General features: G+C 39.6%; 1 protein-coding gene across 1 annotated transcript; it reads right to left on the bottom strand.

Annotated features, from left to right (window-relative positions):
* Window positions 1–13,995: 13,995 nt before the first annotated feature.
* Window positions 13,996–24,617, bottom strand: COPS5 (COP9 signalosome subunit 5). The gene is made up of 8 exons (XM_039548462.1): window positions 24,342–24,617; window positions 24,000–24,234; window positions 21,338–21,466; window positions 20,790–20,855; window positions 19,260–19,345; window positions 18,328–18,439; window positions 17,453–17,601; window positions 13,996–14,392 (listed from the first exon to the last, which is right to left on the bottom strand). Exons 1-8 carry the CDS (start codon window positions 24,497–24,499, stop codon window positions 14,308–14,310), a joined length of 1,020 nt encoding a protein of 339 aa, XP_039404396.1. The 5' UTR covers window positions 24,500–24,617; the 3' UTR covers window positions 13,996–14,307.
* Window positions 24,618–24,961: the final 344 nt, after the last annotated feature.

The raw sequence follows: 24,961 nt of genomic DNA on the forward strand, positions 1-24,961 counted from the left end.
CGCGCCCTCCGACCAATCAGCGTCGAGGAGAGAGCAGGGGCGGGGCTTCTCGAGCATGCGCAGTCACGACTCCCACGAGGCTTCGCGGGTTGCCCTCGCTGGCGGCCGCGTTCGGAGAGGTGCGGAATGTCCCGAGTTGGAAGGGACCCGAAAGGGTCATCGAGTCCATCTCCTGCACAGGACATCCCAAAAGTTACACTATGTGCCTGAGTGCATTGTTCTAGTGCTTCTTGAACTCTGGTTAGGCTTGGTGTTATGACCAGTTCCCGGGAGAGCCTGTTCCAGTGCCCAGCCACCCTCTGGTTGGAAAACTTTCCTGATATACAACCTGAACCTTTTCTGACACAACCTCAGGCCATTCCCTCGAGTCTTGTCACTGAACACTGTAGAGAAGAGATCAGTGCATGACCTTCTACTTTCCCTCATGAGGAAATTGTAAACTGCAATGAGGTCTCCCCTCAGTGTCCTCCAAGCTGAACAGAAAAAGTGACCTCAGCCACTCCTCATACAGCTTCCTCTCCAGTCCCTTCACTATCCTCCTTGTCCTCCTTTGGGCCTCCTATAATAGCTTAATGTCATTTTTATATTGTGGTGCCCAGAACTGCACACAGGACTGTTGCAAAATGTGGAATATGTAAAAATTTTCTTAAAGGATGTTCTTTCATGTTTGATCTTTGTATACTTTCGAGTCCAGTCAACAAGGGAGATTTCATTTGTGAAACAGATAGCAGCTAACAAGCAAGCTCTAAGTGATATCTATGTGTTAGAAAAACAAATTACATGTTTGCAGAATTACCTTGTTAAAGTTTAGGGCTTGACATGCTTCAATGATCTGAGACTGAGGGGGAGGTTAACAAAGCTTGAGAAAAAGGGTGCCGACTGAGACTGGTCACAAAGAATGCAGAATTTATAAGCCATCAAGACATCTGGTAGAACTCCCAAGATAAGGAAAAAAAGTAATGAATTCAACTCAGCAGTTGTGCTGAACCAGCAGCAACTGAGTGAAAAGTAATTCCAGAAGGGGGAGATCTACAACCTCCAACTCAGAGATCACCAACCCAAAAGAAGAGAAAGATTAGACATGTGGACTAATTAGCATAAGAAGCAAGAAAATTGTTAACCAATAGTAGAATAGGAAGTCCTAAGAAAACTATGTAACTTATAGCCAATGAACACTAATTCCTTTGTTTGCTAAAATGTATAAATAGTAAAAAGTTTTGGTAGTTTGCATGCTTGATTGGTGGAATTCCACCAGGCACCCAGGCTTGCATAATTTTGGAATAAATAATCAATGTCTCTCTCAAGAGTGTAATTATTGGCTTGTTGCACACCAGGTAATATGATTTTTGTGGAGAACAGTACTCAAGTACTCTGCAGAGCAGAGCGGCACAACCCTTGCTTGGCTTGCAATGCTGTGCCTGATGCACCCCAGGATGCAGGTGGCCCTCCTGGCTGCCAGGGCACTGCTGACTCATATTCAGCTTTCTGTCGACCAGGATCCCCAGGGCCCTTTCTGTGGCCTTGCTTTCCAGCCTTTCATTCCCAGTCTGTCCATACATCCAGAGTAGCCCCATCCCAGGGGCAGAATCCAGAACTTTACTTTTGGTGATTGCCCAACTCTCTAATTTGTCCCAGAAGAAACCTTTGAAACCTGCTGATGCCTGAGGTGGCCACCTAAAACCAGAGACTGGACAAGAATAAGGGAATAAAGGTAGGTACTCATTTGAAGGGCCTTCAAAGGTGCACCCTGGGCAGGCCAAAGGCTACACCCAAGATGGACCCTGGGTCAAAAGTTCTTCACACTTTTATGAGTTTGGTTCATTTGCGTATCAGGGTTAATTGTCCAATTATAACTTCACTTCTTGATGTAATTACTCGAAGTTTGCCCCTCTCTCAGAGGCCTTAGCTTACACATTTTGGGGCCTGGTGTCCTTGAGGTGGAAACTGTTATAAATGCAATTAGTAAGGTTGGCTTTCGTAAATGGTTAATGAGAGTTTTATGAAAATGGGTTCATTGTTGATAAGTTCATTGTTGGGATTGTCATTAATGTAATTGGTTGATTGTAAAGTTCTAGAAATGGATGATGTAATCTTGTTCTAAAAGGGGGTGTGGGTGTTAACCTACTTAACATAAAGGAGTAAATGGGGAACCCCTATTGCACAAACGACGAGCCAATAAGAAGACCCTGTAGACAATGAGCCAATGAAAACATCATAAGAAGGCGGAGCCAGGGCGGAGGCAGAGCTAATCCCCCTGGGGTATAAAAACTGCATCCTTTAGCTGCAGGGTGTGCATCTGCCTGTGCCCTGGCTGCAGTCGGGTACCTAGGGCTGCGCCCTCTGCTTTGGTTGGATGATTATTATCATTTGTCCCCTATTGTCAGTTAATAAACAATTGAAACTTCAAACGAGTGAGTAGTTTCTCACAAAACCTAGAGAGGTTTGTTATGCCTAACCAGCATGAGAGAACAGCAGCTAACAGGCAACAGGAAACTTCAGAGTTACACACTAGGCAGTAAAGGATTTGAAAAATATTAAAGTTAAAACCTAAGGCATCATTCCCCCCTTTAGAGGCTTGACAAGGCCTCTACATTGTCGAGACTATTCTAATGCAAATGGACTTTGAACAATATCCCCCTCACTGCCCACCCCTACAAAGAGCTCTTTGCCTTATTAATGTCTTAATAAGGCTATGTGTTTTTAAGTCTTGTTAACCAGCAGTTTTTCTGCTTGATGTTGCCCCTTCTTCCTGCATGCCAGGCTTTTTTTGTGAGCATGGACTACCAGTTCCTTTCCCTCATGCTTGAATTGGAAAAGTTAATAGTTTTATAAATGGAGTGGATACTGTATGTAACAGCAAACTAATAAAAAACCCCCATGTTAGCAAATACTTAATAATTTTTTTTTATGGTGAAACATTATTCCAATTTGTTGTTGGTTGGTTGTTGGTTTTGTTTTGGTTTGTTTAATCAATTATATAAAACTTTTTAGTGCCTTTATAAAAGCCAACTAATTAGTTCCTGATAAAGCAGAAGTGGGAGGAGTGGCTGATACTCCAGTGGGTCGTGCTGCCATGGCGAAGGACTTCAGCAGGCTGGAGACATGAGCCAAGGGGAGCCCAAAAAAGTTCACCAAGGGAAATTGCAAAACCTGGCCCATGGGGAGGAACAGCCACAGGCACCAGCATAGAACAGCTGGAGAGCAGCTTGGCAGAAAATGACATGGAGGTCCTGGGACACCAAACTGAACATGAGCCACCAGTGTAGCAGCAAAGAAAGCAAATGGTATCCTGAGCTGCATTAGAGGAATATTGCCAGTTGGGGAAGGAGATCCTACCCTTTGTATTCAGCGCTGGTGAGGCCACACCTGGAGTGCTGGTGTCCACCTCTGGGCTCTTCAGTACAAGAGAGACATGGACATACAGAGAGAGACCAGCTAAGGTTGTTAAGATGATGAAGGGACTGGAGCATATCTCTTTTAAGGAGTAGTTGAGAGAGCTGGGTCTATCCAGTCTGGAGAAGAGAAGGCTCAGGGTGATTGCTTAAAATGAAACCAAGATTAGGACTTTATTTCTTTTACAGGAAAAATGACACAAAATGTTACAAGCAAACATGTTTTATTATGTGAAATATGTCTGAAATAACTTGTTCCAATTAATTTCAATTTGGGTTTTACTTTTTCAAAGGTAGCAAATATAAGATTCTCAAAAACTTGGAGCAGAGCAAAGAGGGGAATGGGGATTGTGGGAAGTGTCACTCCTTCCTGCTTAGGGGAAGACTTTTCACACTCTTGCCTGTTCCAGCATGGGCTTCCCACAGAGTCAAAGCCTCCTTCAGGCACACCCAAGGGCTGCAGGTGTCTACCTGCTCCACCATGGACTTCTATGGGTTGCAGGGGCACATCCTGCCTCACCATGGTCTTCACTATAGACTGCAGGGGAATCTCTGCCTGGTGCCTGGAGCCCCTCCTCCTCCTGCTCCTCCTCCTCCTTCTCTGGCCCGGGCATCTTCGGAGTTGTTTCTCTCCCATATTCTCACTTCTATCTCCTGGCTGCTGGTGTTGCATGAGTTTATTTTCCCCCTTCTTCTTAAATATGTTATTGGGAGGTGCTACTGCCATCACTGATGGGCTTGGCCTTGGCCAGTGGTGGGTCTGTCTTGTCTGTCTTGGAGCTGGCTGGCATTGGCTTTCTCAGACATGGAGGGAATTTCTGGCAGCTTCTCACCTAGTATGAAGAAGCCACCCCTGCATCCTATATTACCTGTATCCTATAATACCTATATTATCCCCTATTACCTGTTCTGCTGGGTGGGTCTGTCCCTTGAGGCTATCAAGGCTCTGGTTGCCACGGACAGCTGTGAGCTGCAGAGCCAGGGCGTGGCTGGGAGTGTCTGTGATGGGCTTTGGCCCTATGACATCGTAGGGGATGAGTCATAGTGGGACTGGTTTTCAGGGTCTGGGCCAGAGGTAAGCACATGAGGGGAGGCTGGGCTGGGTGAGAGCTGGGACAGAAACGTGGATTCTCACCCTGCATCAAGAGCCCAGCCCCCTGCCAGCAGCACCACCCCTTCTCCTACCTGCTCCCAACTCTGTGCAGCTCCCATACCTGCTCCCTGCTCCTTCCCAGACCCACTTGACCCCTTCTCTCCCTCCTCCTCCAGGCCATGGCTGCCCGAGTGTTCTTTAGTGTGGTGCGAAACATCATCATCCAGCACCTGCAGATGGTCAATATGGAGCTGGATGAGGCCACATGTGAGCGCATGCGGCAGCGTGCGGGAATGCTGAGACGGGAGATGGCTCGGCTACTGCAGGAACTGGAGCAGAATGACATGGCCCAGAGACATCTGCTCTTCACTGCCATGCTGCAGTGGCAGACCTGGGCTGTAGCCCTTGTTGTGCTCTTGGGGCTGTGGTGGTGGTTTCGATATTTGAGAAATCATCACAGAATTGTAGAATCCTAGAATGGTTTCATTGAAGGGACTTTAAAGATCCATTTAAAGATCATCTCCTTCCAACTCCCCTTCCATGGGCAGGGACACCTTCCAGTAGACCAGGTTAATGCACCATCCAATCTGGCCTTGAACACTTCCAGGGATGAAGCACCTGTAACTTCTCTGGGCAACCTATTCCAGTGCCTCACCACCCTCACAAGGAAGAATTTCTTCCTAATGGCTAATCTAAACCTACCCTTTCACAGCTTAAAGCCATTCCTCCTTGTCCTATCACAACGTGCCCTTGTAAAAAGTCTTCTTGTAGGCCAGTTTAGGTAGTGGGAGGCTGCTGTAAGGTCTCCCTGGAGGCTCTCTAGGCTCAACAGTGCCAGCTCTCTCAGCCTGACTTTATAGGAGACATGCTCCAGCCCTGTAATCAACTTAGTGGCCCTCCTCTGGACTCATTCTAACAGGTCCATGCCTTTCTTGTGTTAGGGGCCCCAGACCTGGACACCAGTACTCCAGGTGGGGATCTCACGAGAGTCGAGTAGAGGGGCAGAATCACATCCCTGGACCTTCTGGCTACACTTATTTTGACGCAGCCCAGGACACAGTTGAGCTTTCTGGGCTGTGAGTGCACACTGCTGAGACATGTCAGGCTTCTTGTCCTTTCTCAGCCCAGCCCGTACTTGTGCTTTGGATTGCCCTGGCCTGGGTGCAGGACCTTGCACTTGGCCTTATTGAACTTCAGGAAGTTTGCATGGGCCCACCACTCAAGCCTGTCAAAGTCCCTCTGGATGATATCTCTCCCATCCAGTATGTTGACCACACCACACAGTTGGTGTTGTCAGTAAACTTGTGGCGGGTACACTCGATCCTACTATCCAGGTCACCAATAAAGATGTTAAACTGACTGGTCCCAGTACTGATATCTATGGCTATGTAAAGCCCATTCAGCCATAACACTAATAAAAGGAATAAAGTCAGGAATGTTTCATGAATGCTTGGCTGCTGCATCTTCTGTTCCTTAGCTAGCACACTATTTTTAGACAAAGAAGTCTACCATAAAACAAGAAGTTTAATATTGATGCTCAAGACTTCGGATGCTAAATTTGTGCTGGGTACAAATTCATTTTGGATCAAGAGATGTTAAGAATCATCGAATTCAGACCTCTAAGTGACAAAATGATACAAGTATCTATAAAAATGGAGAATTAGCAGTGTTATCATCCTCCTATGCACACTTCATGTGTTTGAACACTATTGACTGCAGACCTGAAGCCACCATCTCAAACTCCCATCTCATACCAACAAGAACACATAGCGTTTTGTTCCCATATCCTAAGAAAGGTGTGGAGGAAAGAATGGGATTTTGTATTCTTTTGGCTTGAAATCATTTAAATTTCATTACAGGGGATAGGTTACTTTCTTGTTTTACTTACATGCAAGATGTCATTGACCACAATATCTTTTTCCTAACGCCAAGAACACTTACACCCTGCTTTCCCTATTTTCCATGCACAGAACAGTGGTTCTACATTTATTTAGCAACAATACTGAGCCCTCTGCAAAGGTTTGCTGTAAGTTCAGAACAGGAGAAAAGTCTGCATTTCATGTTGCCTTCCTTCTGCAAGATTAATTCACATCCTTAGATCTCCTTTTAGAAAGCTAACAAACCATGTTAGAAGAAAAAAAATTCTTTAGTAGAGAAGCATTGCATTCAAAAGAACATACAGCACTGACAAAGCCCACAGTTCAATTCTTTGGCTCATTTTCTGTAGCAGCACAGACAAGAGATCTTCACATCTTTTTTCCTATTTGAAGCAAAACCTGGTGCTGGACAACTTCATCAAAGGATTTCAGAGATAAATGAAAGGCTTTAACGTTTATGAGGAGTATACAAATTCGTTGAAATTACTACAGTTAAAAAATCCCAAAACACAACAACCAAACATAAAGTTCATCTACCTTTAAAGAGAATGCCTTTCTATAGAGAAAGTTCAGTCTAAAGTTAAGATCTGTATTTGTTTCATTTGGTCCTTCTAGGACTTCAAATAAAATAAAAGTTTTTATCCTATTTAACCATGATTGCCTGGTTACAATTACTATAACTTCACAAGTGTTAAGTTTCTCAAGTCTGTTTTGTGCAGCCCAACCAGTATGCAGGGTGAGGCAAGCAAAACTCATGACTTAAAACAAGTAAATTGAAGCTTTAGAGAGCTGCTTCTATTTATGCAACGTACTACTACAGCTGATTTCCTCACACTGACATGGACAGACCTCTTCAAATCATCTGCACTACACACTTGCATGATCAGAACAATTAAGCAACTGGGAATGGAGCACCTCAGTCAACAAAGACAATGAAGTCACATATCAGACCTGCAGTATTAAAATCTGCTGAAGCCTGGAAAAGAAAGTGAAGTTACTAGAAAACTGTTTGTTAGGACAAACATTTTATCTTTATAGAGTTGATGTTTGTTTGTTTGTTTTTTTAAATGAAGATTGTATCTTACCTCCAGCAGAAATGACAGTGTAGATTTGGGAAATGCAAAATCCTGTCTCCAAAGATGAGTGATAAGAAATAATTCAAAACTCTTTAAGTTTTCACCATAGAGGATATAACAGCTTGGGAAATCTTGTAATGAAGTTTGACAGATGAATTAAGAATAGAAAGTAAAAATTATGATATGCTGCTATGGTTCAGAAGCAGTCCAAGGATGTACTGGTATCTCAGCATTTTTTTGTCAAACATTGTATAGATTTCTGAGTACTCATACAGTCATTCTTTATTCTAAATAGCTGTAAGATGTTATTAACATGTTATTTGTCCGCAGCTGATGATTTACATAAATATTTGTGTTAAACCATTTTTGCTACTCATAGAGCTTTACCTAGATGTCCTAGGAAGAATTTTTAAAGTGGAAAAGGAAGAACTTCTACACAAATTTGGAATAATGAGGAGCTAGTTTGGAGCTTGTATCACCATACAGGATACATACATCTTAGTTTAAGTTGAAACAGTATCTGCCATTTTCTCTAGTTAGATCTCCAGCTTTGAAGAACTCAGACTGAAAATGCCTCCCTTAGATTTAAAATAGAAGGTTAATTCTAACTTCAAATTATGTGAATGCAACTTCATGTGGAGAAGAAAGTTCAGATGGTTGTAATTACTAAAGATTGCATGCCATTAGATGTAGGCACATAAATTAATTTCCTTTTATAATAAAGTAATGCCACTGCAGTTGCACATAAGCCCTAAGGTAATCTGGGCTAGAGAAAACAGAAATTCACACAGGAAATGATGGACAAATTTACATAGGAGTTGAATACATGTTTCTGTTGAAAATGAAGAGTTCTGAAAATAATACATAATACATTTATAATCCCCTCAAAGGGGTTAGCCATTTCCTATCTGTGATGATCTAAAGAGACAAACTATGCAAAACAGAGTAAACATTCTTTGCTGACAGCAGTATTACAAATTGTTATTTAAGGTGGTAATGTCTGACAAACTAGAGATGTAGTGATGACCTTTAGTGCATAAACCCAATAATACTTACATATGCTTTATCATATGTTTTTAAAAGACTAATGATCAATCTTCTTATTTCATAGAGGGAAATAGACACTAGCTCTGGCAAAAATGCCTTGCTAAAGTTAATGCACTCCTGGTTTTTGAAAAGCCAGGAAGAAAACCCCATTCTCCTGAGATGCAGTCCTGTGACCTATCCACTGGACCATGCTACTTCCTAGAATACTGCAGTTTTCAGAAAGTCCTGTATGAAGCATTTTTTCATAATTAAAAACAAACCAAACATCACAGCAAATATTTCATATGTTAGAGGTTTAATCTGGGGGTCAAAATTAACTTTCTTAAATTACATATTTCCTTGTGGATATTATTCTGAGGCTCTGAAAAGTAAAACTACAGCTCATAAAAATACACCCTGAGGAACAAGATACTTCATTAATTCCTTAAAGGTTTAGCATAATTATTTTTAACTCCAGAAAAATCTTTCAACTAACTGGATACTCTCTGATGTCAGTTCTTCAAGACTTGACACATGAAAAAAGTTCTGTGTGCATGCAATTAATCTTATATTTTATCACCCCATATTTTAATAATTTTCATCTCTTAGAGACTTGCACCCTAAAATGATGCTAGCTCAGCTCTGTAGTATTTAGTATGTAGTAGAAAAAATGTAGTATTTACATTTTTTCTGGTTTTTTACTTTTTAAAGTATTTGTTTTTATCATTTTATCTTAACCTAGTTTACAGTATCATATACAAAATACTTTATATTGGGATTTCAATAAATACTTTAAATATAATAGAACCATAGTATCAATAAGGCTGGAAAGATCATCAAGTCTAACCATTGCCTTAGCACTGCCAAGTCCACAACTAAACCATGTTCCTAAGTGCCACATAGATATGTCTTTTAAATACCTCCAGTGATGGTGACTTAACCCCTTCCCTGGGAAGCCTGTTCCAATGCTTGACCCCGCTCAGTGAAGAAATTTTAGTGATATAATGAGAGTCCAAGTTTGGGGCACAGCCATAAAAATAGATAAAATAAATAGCATATTTATCAAGGAGAAAGTAACATACTAAGCTTACTTTAAAACACTGACCTAAAATTTAAAAAAAAAAAAATAAATCCAAAATTTAACAAAAGGGAGAAAATAAGTAAGGTGAGTAATGCTTAATTATATTTACTATATTTTTAACCTATAAACAAAATAGTAAAATGTCAGCAACTAGCTTTACAGCTTGGATTCTTCCATTTTTCATAATCAACATTAAATAATCAACTGGCATTACAGTTCATAATAAATGGAGGCCTACTATAGAAACACTGCATGCCTTGGGGCAATGTATTATGTTGTGATCCTGTACCCAAGTTCATAGCAACCCTATACTTTCTAAAGCAACTGTATCTGCCACACTGAAGTTTCATGAAACACTGGACAAGTTAAGGTAAAATCAAAATACCCAAAACCAGCTGCAGTCAAAACTTTATAAAGGCACAAGTGATAGAAATGCAAGAACATTATGCTTCATTTACTAAATATCAAGTTTAAAAGAGCTCATTCTATTTAATCTGAGCACATGTGCACACACTGCCACCAAAAGCACAGAAAATGAGAGAGTCCCTTGTCAAATAGGGTCTGAACAGGGACTTTTTGAGGTGAGTTTTTCAAGGAATACTGAAGATAGATGGTGAACAGAGCTCTTGTAACCAGGTCACAGTTGCCTGTTATTCCAGTACTAGAATGAAAGATAATTTATGAAAAGCTTAAGGAATATTTCTTCTGACTTGGCATGAATGTGAGGTAAGGAACAACTGATGAACTTGGGATGCTGCTCAAAAGCAAAAGCTTAAGGTCAGCCTTTTTATTAGCTTTTTCTGAAGCAAAAATATTTCTTGACTTTAGTGAGGTTTGTATGAGTAAAGATTACAGAGTTTGTGACAAAACACAGATACCTTTGGCTAATGGTGCCAGAGTTTTTGGGACTGACACATTTTCTAAAAGTTGTCTTTCTTCACTGTACTGACTTTATTATTTTAAATTCCCATGTAGCATAATCCTTCAGAAAGGCTCAGTCTCCAGTAGATATCCAGTCTAAGAGATCTAGGCAAACACTTAACATTTACTAGCTCCCATTTTCCCTCAGACTAACTGCTGAGGTTTTGAAAATCTGTGTGCTTCAGGGTACGAATGGGAGCTGCTGGATGCAGACATATTTAGAAAAGAACTTATCCTAATACACTGATCACCTAATTAGCTTTTTACAAGGGAGACAAGGGAATGAAGGGGAACTATTTTGCCTCTCTCTAAAACTTTGGTGCACCCAAATCTTGAGTACAGTGCAGGTCTGGGCTCTGTGCGTCAAGACCAAAGTAGGATGTGGGATGTATGGAGGGCAACTGAAATTATCAATTGGGTAAAGTGGCAGCTTTATAACAACATGAAAAAGCTGAAACTTCCTAATTGAGAGAGAAGGCTGAGGTGACGATATGATGAAAGCTAATAAACATAAAGGTGGAGGTTTTTAAACAGAACTGGTAATCACCCCCTGCCATGCTATTAGAACTACTCTAGAAAGCTACTAGATCCATTCAAAACAGGTAAAAACGTGGCTAGGTTCAGGTGCTCTCCCTCAGCAGCACTCCTACAGCTGCTTTTAGAGATGGTCCATCAGCAGGGTACTTCCCACACCCCCTCACCTTCTGTTGCCTGCTTGCATTTTATGTAGGCTGGAGGACAGGACAACCGGGAAACAGAAATAGAAGCCAGTCTCTCACAGCTGCATTCCTCCATGCAGTAAATTTAAAAATGAAAAATGCAAGAAACATTATATCTTTTTTTCTTGTTCGTGTTGCAACAGAAGTCCAACCATACAATCTTCAGGCACTAAAATTAACTTAGAGGAGCTGTCAGTCCATTCCTTACCAAACATTTGAAGGGAATTTCACAGGAGAATCAAATCTGATAGGATAATGAAGCATCTTTGTCCTGGTAACCACAGAATAAATCTGAATGGCTCTTCTTTGAGCCCATTCACAATAAGGCAAACCAGTACTCTATCAGGAATTACACCTTACTCCTTCATATTTGATTGTCACAAATATGCACGTATTTCTTTGGATTTTGGTGATATTAGTATGTATAAATTATTTTAAAATGCAATTTGCATACATGAGAAAGGTAAGCATACAGGTATGCTTCAAAAAAGAAAACCAAACAAGATAGGGGGAAGTTCAAACACAATTCAGCATTTTCAGCATTCTGTAATTTTAATATGTTGACAAATACTGTTAGATGAAGAAATTATTTGTGTTCATTAAGATTTTTATTTATTGCAATGTAAAAGGCACTCAGTATTTTGGAATGCATGCTTGTCTCAAAAAATCTTACCATGTGTACGTGCTTTAGTACTTCCTGCATTACTGATATTTGGCACTCATTTGCATAAACTAATTTCTAAATAAAAAGTGGGCGCAAATGGGGAAGAATAAATTGATGTATTTGTTAGTACACAACATGTATTGTGCTCAAGAATACCCTTATTACTAATATTTTTGAAGTCTCACAATTGCTTGGTAGAATTAAGGCATCTATCCGTTAATCTCCATTGTTCAGGGTACACTTGTTTGTGTGTGTAGATGGGGATGACTCCTTTGTGGTAATGATCTTCAATGCACGGAATTCTGATCTCAGAATTTGGAATAACACTAGCATTAAAAATGGCTGATCACAGACAAAGGCCCCATTATTCTGGTTCCTGAACAATGCAGAAAGGATCCTGGGCAGGCCACAGGTAGAGCCCCACTACACGTATAATTTCAAACTGAGTTAGAACACCGTATGCTCAGCAAGTAACAAGACATGCAACTCAATGGACAACTCTTCACATGAGCATTAAAACATCACCATTCATATCGCAATAGTTTATAAAACAACTTGGTATTTTTAAATAAGCCATCTGTGACTACAAAACATTGGGTGTGAGCCTACAGGCAAAAAACGTTCAGTTCACTGCTATCACAAACAAGGACAGTTTAAATAGTCATAGACTAATACAAGATCAAACTGTTACTTTATATTTTAGGTAGATACAAGATGTGCAAAACTTTTGGATCATGTTATGCAAAGAGAATTCTCCAAGTAGCAATGGAAATACCTATTAGGAAATATAACCTATCTCACAAAAGCAGGGTACTTCTTTGCATAAACACACATTGACTGGGAAAATGGCTGTGTGCTAAATTTAAAGTCTCAAACACCTGTGGAAGAAAATTAAGTAAGAAGAGTAACTGGCCAGGTACACTTGCTGTGTCTTCCTTGAACTTAAAAGAAACTGCTGTGCACTTACGTACTGTGCTTGTTTGTACAGAAGTCTACTGGTGCAACTTCCAAGAAAATAAAATAGCTTTGACTATTAAAATACCACAGCTTTCTTCTCCTGACTCCTCCTCACCGCCACTATCATGCTGAAAGAAAATGAAACTGTTCTTCTATCAAACTGCACATCTGATAATTATCTCAAATTTACTAGCTACAATTAAACGTATTTTTCCTACAGTTGGATGCTGCTGCTTTAAAACTCTTGATGAACTTCTGCTTCAGGGTATTTGCATTTCCCTGCTGAATTACAAATTTTCATTGTATAACTTGCATCTTAACTTCAAATGCATTGGAAGCTGTTGGGATGAAAAGGCCTAAATGAGTAATAGCTATTAAAATTTCCAGACCAAAACAAAAACAAAACCCACATCAAGGCAGAGCTAAGGCTGAAAAGGAGTATCAGTTACTTAAGGTATAAAGCATAATGGCATATTGTATAAAGCATAAATTGTCCTAAAAGTAAACATTCTAAAACCCCCAGGAAACTCAGGATTAAGAATGAAAACTTAAAAGAAATCCAAACATCTTGTATTATTAAAATGCAGTATGAAAGCCTCCAAAACAAACTTAGATCAGCCCTGCAGCAGCACCATGTCGTAAGCCAGAAATTATGATTAATGCATTTATTATCTGTGGCCTGAAATTAGCCTAATGCGTATTTCAAAGGTAATTTTTCATTTTGTTCTTTTGTATGCAACAAGTGACGATGAGAAGCAATACAAGGTGAGTAGGAGAAAAATAATGGTATATAACCATATTATGAGTTTCACTGCAGAACTGGTCAATAGTTGATTATGTAGAAATACAAAATGTCCATCGTGAGTATGAAGCTGTAAGCAAAATACTGTTGTACCATGCATAAATGTTTCATTACTGTGAAAAGAAACCATTTCTGGCTGGACCAGTAAACCTAAATCAAGAAAGGCTCCACTAGATTTAATAACTAATAAAATTACTAACAAAAGAGAAACAAGTGGGATTTCAATTCTTAAAATTAAGCACATATATTAAAATCTGAGAAACAAACTTCTTACACTGCATAGGTTACCTATCTCATCTGAGTAGACAGAACTTTTCTACAGAACAATAAGAAAAAGAGTAACAGAAGATAAAAGTGTGCCAAAAATATCAAGGCCCAAAATGCACATTTAGTTTCAAAATTCTTTTATTGCAGTTGGATAATAGAGATAAATATCTAAGAGCAAAATCCAGTAAGTCACATTTATTTTCCTTTGGAACAATTCTGCAAACTGGTTTTATGATAAAGAACAAAAAGTTGTACTACATTTTGGAACATTTTGTTCTTTAAAACTGGTCAGACAGGTGGGAAATATTAAAAGTACTACAAATTAGATGAATAATTTTCCACTTCAGCTTCATTTCCCAAATTGAACAAGTCCAAGCAAAAGAAACTATGATATTTTCTGCTTTGGAGATCCATATCAACTGGTGATGCACTTCAAGCTATATTAATTTGATTGAAAAGTTTATCCTTAATAACCTGAGACATCAATCCATGTATAGCTTCTATGGTGGTCTTGCAGCTGAAAAACAAGCATAAATTCAATGTTGGACAAAAACTGAACTGAACTGTCATTTTCCTTGAAGATATCCAGCTGTTTTGAAGTTCAGGGTGCCCATAACCCCATGAATCTTAAAAACTGTCCAGAAAGGAACAGTCACACGCAGCAGTTTAGCCATTGTTGCCAATACCTTTTTGTAACTTAAAAAGCAAACTGACTATACACACAAAGACCAGTTCCAGAAAACTTCTTTGTCTTGCCATTTAGGACATCTTATATTGACAATAGCAAGTGGGCTCTGGGGTCATCTGAACCAAAAAATAATAATAAAAAAATCCTTATGGGAATGGAGCTATCAGCTAGTGTTATCAATACCCGCAGGCTGTCACTGTTCTCTACCTTATCTCCTTTGCTCACTACCAGAATGGTAGTGCACAGTAATCATGGTCCCCTGAGAAACTTTACTGGGAACATTAAAGGAAGAATTCATAGAATAAATCAGTTATTGGTCAAAATATGTAATGTGCAAAACCCCTGAACAGCTGAGAGGATTCTTATTGATCCAAGTTTTCCCCAGTGTCTGCCTTAGGGAAATGTAGTGTCAAACCAATAAATAAAACCAGAATATACAAATGGAAAAGATGAATCAGGACTGAAGACATGGAAAATAGGGACAAATTACTACTAGACCGATAAAGGAATCCTAGGGAAAGGAAGCTGACTTGGAGCACAATTTGGTGAATGCGTATGTCCCCTCAGAAAATGGCTTAGAGATGTGCATGGATAGTAACAGAAGTTATCACACAGCCCCGTGTAAGCACCTTTATGCTAATGCTTTACAGCACTGTTTTCCTAAACCAGGTATGTCCAACAATCGTTTAGTAAACTTTGCAACCTTATTTCTTCAAAGTAATTTAGCTGACACTAAATTAATTGTCATATGTCTGCATAGGTCTTCTATTGTCTTTTCTCTTAGGCAAGATCACTAATTGAAGAAAAACATGCATGTGTAGAAGTGTTACAGTCCATTTTGGGAACTACGGGAGCTTTTGTTGCACAGGAAAGCAGAATTCAGGACAAAAACAATCCCTTCCAATCCTTTACAATTTATAAACTAACTACTGATGAAGACTAAATAAAAACAGAAAAGAAAAATACCTAGAACTGCTGCAAGAAATATTATAATAGGATGATCAGAGAAGGAGTTATTTCTTAGAATAACCACAAGCATGTGAGAGTAAGGGGAAAATAAAATGTGGTCAGTGTTATGGGACTCCAGACAGAAATCAAAATCAATGCAAGCTTGTCAGCAACTCCATCCTTCTCATGTCTTTAAAGCATTGCTATTCTGTTGCCCTACAGGAACGGGGAGGTACCACTTAACCTGGCTGCTATGGCCTAGCAACAGCATTAACTCCACTGCAAATGTATTCTGCAATTGAAATAGGCTAAATGAGTATTAATTTTTATAAAGTCAACCCGCCTCCAACTCGATGATGTTTGTTAGAAAACTTGTAAGCTGTTAACTTTCCATAAGAAGGAAACAAACACACAGAAGACACCAGCACAAGAGCAGCTCTGATTCTGTTTAGCAATGACCATATTACATTTGCAGGTATTCCCCCACTGCTTACTGGGGAACAAAGGATTGTCCAAAACAGGCAGACTCCTCTCTTTATTAAGGCAAAGCCTGTGTTCACTGAGTCACAGTGAACAAGATGTAAGTAGTTATTTCTGTTCACACAAGAGCTCCTTTTTGTCTCTTGATTTTTTTTACCTACATAAGTCACCACTCCTCCGGTATCTCAAAAATCTGTTTCTTAGTCAACTTTGTACTACAGCACAGTATGCTAGCATGGAGGTGTGTCAGGGGGAGAGAATACCAGGAAACTGTTCTATTATCAAGATAAAGTGATGGGGAAGAGGGACAGAAAGCCTCAAAATCTGAAAACATACAAATGCAAACATCCCAGATTTTGTTCCATTTTTGCACTCTGTTCCAAGGGATTCTACAGAATTGTTCCTTATTAAATGGAATTACTACATCTCGCTCAGGACACTCCTAAGGTGCATGCAGGTGCCTTCTTCACAGATGGACCTGAGTTTGTACCAGCACATACAGTGCAGTGTTTCTTGGTTTTCAAAGTCTTAAATTTGCCAAATACAATGTCTTTGAACAACCCAGCTGTTATGACCTGTTGGATACTATTACCCTCTGTTAAAAGATTTTACTTGGAAAAATGGTGACTCTAATATGGTATAGTCTAAGCACACATATCATTCTTAAGACTATTGGGAAAGAGACGTGAGTATTACCAAGAAGCAACTCGTGTACTTCAAAGCTCAAAATTAACAGAGCTGATCACCAATAAACATATGGAAAACTGAGGGAAAATATTACAACTTCCTTGAAATAATTTTGTAGATCTAGTGGTAAGAAGTTTATTAACTTATAATACCAGCTGTTTGCTGTGAGGGAGGGTGGCTAAATATAAAGGCCAGAATATCTGTAAGCTACTTCTTAAAAACAAAAAACAACAAAACCCCAACCTCTTCTTATTTCTGAAAAAAAAGATACATTAATTAAGAACTATGAAAAAAAGGAGTTCATAATTTTTAAGTTAGTTAAAGTATTAGACAAGTATAAACTAAACTTACTGGACTGTGAACACTAGTTCTTAAAATCATGTTCTATACCATAATTTTATTTACTGTTCATTTTAACCTGATTAACCACAAAAATGTGCTTACTTCTAGCAAAGTTACGATTTTGCATGACAGAAAACATTTTTTTTGTTTGCTAGATACTGATGGAATTGTACAGCAATTTTTTGTTTAATAAACTAGAGCTGAATTTATTCCAAACCTAAAAAAAAATCATTGTAGGTTTAATAGAGGCAAGATTTTCTTTAACTTTCAAAAATAACTAAAATAACTAGTGACTTCTGGAGTCTCTCATTCCTATCTATAATCTAATAATTCTTATCTCTAATCTTGTCAGGTTCCAATTACAGGCATGATAAAAGTTTAAAACCAAATAATACTTTTTACAGGGAAGAACACATGGATGTGTTATTTTACCTGTCTCTTGTTGCTTTTGCAAGTTTGTCTTCTGATTTCTTGTCATGAGTCTCTAAACCCAGCATGAAACTGCCCCTTCCAAGCTGAGCTTCTGACTGTTCTAATTTTTCAGACAAATCAAAGACTTGGCCGGTGGTGTAGTCAGCATTCTTAGGAGAAAGAAGGTAACAAACCTATTGAATTTAAGCTATAAATTCAAGGGTTTATACACAAAATAAACCAAATCTATAAACCAAATCTGAGAAAAGTTTTTAAAAGTGTAGTGCTGCATATTTTAATCTAAATCTGCAACTGAAGTGATACAGAACATGAGTGGTGGTTAAGAGAACAGAAACTGAACATCTGACAAATGCTCAATCCCTAAAGCCTGAATTGGGTAATTTTTATTACTTTCAGCTCATGCCCTAAGTTATGAAAGAGTAAAATTCAGTTAGTTTTGACCAAGAGAAAAAAAATAAAATTGCCTTCTGCACAGGGAAGGTTTTGATGCTCAGCTGTTACACTGAAGGTCTACCTGCAGTATTTCTGCTGTAAGCTTGTTTTATTTACTTTTTAAAACGTATTTACTTATTAAACTGAATTATTCATTACAGTGCTCTACAGAGATACAAGGTTAAAAAGTATTTAAGACAAAATCTAAGTGTACGGAGAGAACTCAGTAAAATTAAGCACGTTATTCCCACCTTCTACTTTTACAGAGCAGATATGAAGGACATTTCAGTATTTATGATTAAGAAAACCTTCCTTTCTTGTTTTATCTTACAGATTCTTAATGTGGGATCTGTATCTCCCAGGGTCCTATTAAGCATTTTACAGCAGAGGGCCTGGCTTTCAGCACTCATGAATGAATCAATGCACACAACTGTGGTACTTACAGTAAGCAAACTAGAAGAACTGAGAGTGTTCACCCAGTACTTGTTCCATAAAAGCTCAAGCAATTTACGATCCAAAGATGATTTAAAGTATGAGACTTCTAAAGCATAATACCTTTAAAAACAAACATGCAAACAAAATAAGTTTCCATCTGTCTTGCTTGACTGTCAGAACCAAAGTACATACAACTCAAAAAATCCTTATCAATGGCAAATATCTTCAAAAATTCAAAGCACCTAAAGATACTCCCAGTTCCAAATCTCTGTACAATTTTCCATAAGTAATTCATATATAGATTTAATACATAATCCCTACACATACTGCTGTGTTCTGTTTAATGAGACTGCAAGGCATTTCTAATTATTCTCTTAACAACCTGTTCCATGCTTGGGTTCTTCAATACTGTAATAATTTACACATTATTGTAGTTTTGCATACATCACCTCTAATTCCTTTAGGAAGGCTTCCTAGCAGTAAATGTTACAAACAGGCAAACAACCTTACCTTCCACCACACTGATTTTGAAAGCCAGGCTTTAGCGGTGTTACAAATTAACACTCCCAGTAAGGCAAGAAAAGGAGTTGCACAGCACTTGCCCCTAACTCAGAAGAGAGTGGGATTACAGCCTCCCCAGTCCTGCTGACCAATCGACATCTGACCCTTTCCTTCCTGCCCTAACAAGATATCACTGCTTAAAGGTGTTCAGAAATCAACTGCTAAAGCTTTTAACCAGGTTCCTCTTTATTTTTGCAGCAGTTCTCCCCTAAAACATCTCCTGAAAAATGACAGTAACACTTTTTGCACAAAAGCAGGAGTATTAAAGCAACAGTGAACTTCAGGATTTGAAACACTACAAGAAATTTACTTTTCCATACTGCATCACTAACCTAAACATACAAAAAATAATAAAGTTAGTAGTTTTTATGTTACTTACTGTTTACAATGTACACCAAAGTCTTCTATTTTATTGAGTGGAATAGTCTGGTATTCAGAGGGACCTTCATCTGGAGGTTTATAGCCCTAAAAATGTTACAAATGGCAAAGATGACACAGGAATTCTGAGGCTTTTTAAGATGCCTAAACTTCACAAAAAAATTTCTAGTTTATGAAATTCTAGTTTATTTTTGTCTATAGAAAATGACATTTCCCCCGGTAGCCTGAAATTAGGAATTTTCTGGAATCTCAGGTTTACATTTGGCTTTACTAGCTGTACTAGTCATTACATTTGCAGATTTATGAAAAGGAAACTAGTGGTCATAGTTGAGTCTTTTCATGAGTAACGTGACAAGCTATGATTAGATAATTTCTTAGATCAAAGAAAGGGCAAGCTTCTTCTTAGACGGTATTTCTCTACGTATTCTTTGAAATTTTGAGTGAAGATAGGAGACATGAGAAGAGGAAAGAAACGTCCATGGATATGCCTTAGGGAAACCTAAAACATTCAGTTACTTGTTTAGCCAAGCTGGTGCCACTCACAGCTACTAAGCAAGAACTGCCCACAGTACACTGTGAGAAGCCCCTAAAAATATGCTTTTATCATGCATTTTCCAGATGTGATTTGGTTTTCAGGTGCAGGATTCTTCTCCCTGTTCAAAATTCTCAAAGTATTTATGAAGTGGTTTTGCCCACAGAAGTGAATATTTTCCTGAATCACAAACTGTTCTCTCATGTTTTTGTCAACACAAACCTAATGCTTGGACTTCTCACAAACATTTTTGTTAATTAAAAAAATTGATTTTTATTAAACAATTAATTTTGGTAATTGTTTTACTGGATGGCTGCCTGAAGTTCTTGATGAGTTACTAACTGGGTATTTAAAAGATATACCTGAGCTTTACTGGATTGAAATTAAATAGCACAGCCAGAAATATGCTTAAGAGGATGCATTTGGAGACCCAGATCTCCAATACTGATGTGATTTTCTAGTTTTAAGCCGAACCCATACTGTTTAATTAACTTTTTTGTACATTAGTTTGTGAAGATTCATAATATTTATTTGAAAAAGTTAAGTAGGTAGTTTTGAACCTTCCTTTTCTAAAATGAAAAGTGAATTACAACATATTAAACATGCTACTAACATTTGGTTTTAGGTATAAAAAATAAACAGAGAAGAACTAACATAAAATTATTTTGATGAATGCTACCTACAACTATATCTGTTAAAAAATGGCTATATGGAGCTACATAGTTTTGGGACAGCTCCACAATCTGGACAGTGTAATTGATTTAACACTGCCAAAACTTTATGAAAACCAATTTAGAAGTCAACCTTTATAAATGTAATCGACATCCGAAGGCGTGCAGTAACCAGTGTATGGGCACATCTTCCTTTGGAATGAACAATGACATTCAGTACAGCACAGCAGACCAAACTCAAACAATCACTGCAATAATCTTTAGAACCAATCCATTGTTATTTAAAGACAGTTCAGTGATCACACACTAGATAATTTTAACTATTTACCTTAGGATATGTCCTAAAAGCTCCAAGATTTACTTTTCCTGCAGATATTGTTCTTGTTGGATCAATCTGTAGAAATACAGGTAATACTCATTACCTACATTTTATTTATTATTACAGGCTTAAATTAAGTTTGTAGTAATTTTATCTCAGAAATGTAATTCATGCAAATTGTATTAGTTTTGTCATAAACAGTACTTTTTCTGTTGGTATGAGACTCTCTAAAAAGATGGGAATATCAATAGCCTTCAGTGGATCATTTTTTCAAACTGATTTTCCTTATTTCCAAAATACTTTAAACCCCCTTATTCTTAAGAACTATACCATAAATGAAACAATGCAGTGAAAACGGTCTAGGCAAGCAACACTACTGGTTTGGCCAGTATGTGGCCAGCAAAGCAAAAGGAGTGGCACCCTTTTAAGGTGTGGATCTAACACTTCCTTCATACAAAGTACACACTACCAGAATCCTAACAGACAGAAATCCAAGAAGTATTCCCTGTTCAACGTGATTTGCTATGCAGCGCTATCACCCGTCAGCCAGTACTTACAACCACTGCTACGAAGGGTTCCTGAAATTGCTGATTAAGCATCTGGGTGCTGACATCGATCCCCGAGAGCCAGCAGCCGTAGCCTGGGTGACTGTGGTACCAGCCGATGGCATTTTCCAGGCGTCCGACCTAAGTAAGAGCAGGGAAGGGAAACAGCCCTAGCGTTTAGCACCATTCCCAAAGCACCGGCTGCCCTCCAGCGGCACTTCCAGCACACTGCAAGGCGCGGCAGGATAAACAGGAATTTCACTCGTGCTAAACTGTTCCCTACGAATGCAATGAGTACTGGCATTCTCTGCTACCGCTGCTGCCACAGAACGAAGGCCTTCAAGGAGCCTGGAGCTCCTTCTTCAGTGACATCTGAAGTACAGAAGAGGTTCCACAAAGCTGGATGGTGAGCTGGGGCTCCTCAGCAGGGCTGAGAAATTTCTTAGGAATATAACTCAAGTATATATATAATCTCATATAACGCAGGGAATATCAGTAGAGAATGAATTATTTAGTATGGTAACGTATCTTACAGGCATATACTATTAGATTAGTGATAGGTTTAAAAAATAACTTCAAAGGCATGTTTTCAAACACCAGAAGTGACAGAAATTATTGCCTGAAGCCAGGTTTAAAAGCCAAAAGATGAATTTTTGGCAACTTGTCATCAGATAAAACCTCAAAATAGGCGTTTCCAAATAATACACCTGGCTATCTCTAAAAACACTGGAAGAGAAAGGAGCAAAGCCAAAAAAACCCAAGAGAATAAACACCTAATGGATCTATCTAATTTTTGTGATCCTCTCTAAGGAATCGTTTACTGGCTGCTCCGGTTATGATGAGACAAAACACACAGACTGCCTACTTTATTTTTTAACTGGTGAATAATAATTGTATTTTCTTTAAAACTCCCATGAGAGAGACCAACAAAACACGAAAGAATGTGTGTTATTTTTCAAAGCCAAATAACACGTTTGGCTACATTAAGACCAGATCCTGTCCATGGAGAATCAAGTAACTGGAACATCAGCATGTATGAAGCACTTACATAGAGAGATATATTAACAAGCAACCTAATGATAAAAAGAGCTATTCCAGGAACAAGTGCTTGCCAAAATCAAATATGAAACAGCCAGCATGGAAACTCCTCCCGCGCACCAGGAAAGCTGAGATATTTTATTTGCACACAAGTTCAGTTTCAAAATTGTGAAACCAACTACAGACAAAACTGAACAGTATGAACTATGGGGAAAAACTATTTCCTATCACATAAGAACTCCTACAGAAACCTGGACTGTTTTAAACATAAGACAAGCTGTTTATAATTTTATGCTATATACTTACTATTTTGAAATTCAGTAGTTCTACCTAAGAATGGGATTGTATGAATATATCTTTATTGAAAGATATGATGACTGTATCTTTAGGCAAAGACATCTCTTTAAGTTACCTATGGATAAAGACATCCCTTCAAGTTACCTACTTTTTGCAATAAGAGAATTAGCATCATGACATTGTTTTCAGATAAACTAGATTAAATGAATTATTTCTAAATTTTCTCACACGGATGAATTATTAAAAAAAAGTCCCAGAACGTAACTGTGTCTGCATTATGTTTACTCTTTGCTGATGTTACGATTCAGCTTAATGCACATCCATTTCTGTATCTCCAGCTGTATGTAAGGCTGTGAATATAGGTACAACTCTGCAAAATAACCCAAATACTCCTGTTACATCCACTTAGTAGGTAAGGGGCTTTTAATTTTAGCTGGTTTAAATATCAAAGGGTCGACAGGGTCTCAAAACTGTTTGAGCTTGAAGAGTTAAAGTTATTTCAGCTCTTATTTGTAGTATAAGATTGTCCTGTATTGGAAGAAGCACATCAGCAAGTGCTCTGATGTGCTGTTATGATTTCCACATCAGCCACAGAGCAGAGTTGTATTTCTGTTATCCTTCTGCATATGAGAACTTTATTGTATAGTTAGCTTTAATATGACATGGATCTCTGAATAGAAAGTGACAAAGATGAGAAACAGACAAGTGAGTCTCTCCATCTAATTTTCCAAATGGTAAATATGAATAATTAAGTTGCACTGAAACTTACTGATTCCTTCATTAGCATTTTCCTCACAAATATGTCTTTTATATTTTATGGAAAAGAGCAGCATACAATATAGAAAGACCTCAGAAGAAGGTAAGAATAAATGTCATAATACTGATCTACAAATACTAAATATGTCCAATACACACATATGTTTAATTTTGCATATTGTTTTTACAAAGATGTATCAGTTATTTTAGAAACACACTCCCTCACACAGCCAGCAGCCTCAGCCATAAAAACACTTCCTCAGCAATGACAATAGTTTACAAAGGGAAGGAGAATGCACTACTTTTCATAGAATCATTAAGGTCGGAAAAGACCTCCAAGATCATCGTGTCCAACCTTTGATGATCTACTGTAAGTCAGGAAAATATGTATGTGAAGACGTTTACATGGTCCTGCGTTCCCTGCTGCTGACAGTTCTACTGTCATGTTTGAGTAGAGACAGGACAATCGGGCAGGCGCCAGAGGGACGGGGGAAGCCTGCAACCCCCCGAGATGTTTTGTAGCTCACAAGAGGCACAGGACCTCCACGGAGGCGGTCAGATACCCCCTGCCACTTCTCCTTACCTGCTTGGCGTTCTCGATGTAGGCAGCCATGTACTCGTAGGCGGCGGCCTGCGCGTTGACGCGGGTCTCGGTGCCCTCCACAGGCAGGGCGAAGCTGTCCATGATGATCATGGTCTCCCCGTCCACTTTGCCCAGCATGAGCCCCATCACCTCCAGGTTGCCGCCGGACCTGGCGTGCATCACCATCTTCAGCAGCGCCAGGGCAGAGATCTTGCAGTACTTGAAGTAATGGTGGCTGCAACATCGCAGAGGCCGCGGAAGGGAAGGCAGAGCCATCAGATCAGGCCGGTCCTCACTGCCCGCCCGCCCGCCCGCCCGGCCCGCCGCCCCTCTCCCACTCACTCCTTGGTCCAGGGCTTGGCCGCCAGGATCTCCTGCTGCTGCTTGCGGTCGTACTTGTAGATCTCGTCGATGCTCTGCGCCTCCTGCATGTTATTCGCCAGCTCCCACGTCTTCTGCGCCATCCCGCTCCCGGAGGCGCCGCTCCCCGCCGCCGCCATGGCCCCCGCTCCCCGCCCCGGCCCCGCACCGCCGCACCGGGCCGCCGGCGGAACCAAGCGCGGGGCAGAGGGTACGGACGGAGGGTGGTACGGTCCGCGCAGGCCCGGGGCGGGCGGCGCTGCGCCCCCAGCGGCTGCGCTCGGCTCTGCACGCGGCCGGGCTCGACCCGATGGCGCCGTGAAGCGGCACCGCAGGAACCCGACCCCGGCCGGGCCGAGGCCTTTCTCACTATTTGCCCATTTATTTATTTACTTATACTTTTTAAATTACTGTAACCAGTCCTGGGCTGCTCAGTACGAGAGAGACACGGAACTTCTGCAGCGGGCCCAGCGGAGGGCAACAAAGATGTTTAAGGGACTGGAGCATCTCTTTCATGAGGAAAGGTTGAGAGAGCTGGGCCTGTTCAGCCTCGAGAAGAGACGACTGAGAGGGGGCCTTATCAATGTCTATAAGTAAAGTAT

Source organism: Corvus cornix, chromosome 2 (genome assembly GCF_000738735.6).
Source record: "Corvus cornix cornix isolate S_Up_H32 chromosome 2, ASM73873v5, whole genome shotgun sequence".
NCBI lineage: Eukaryota > Metazoa > Chordata > Aves > Passeriformes > Corvidae > Corvus > Corvus cornix.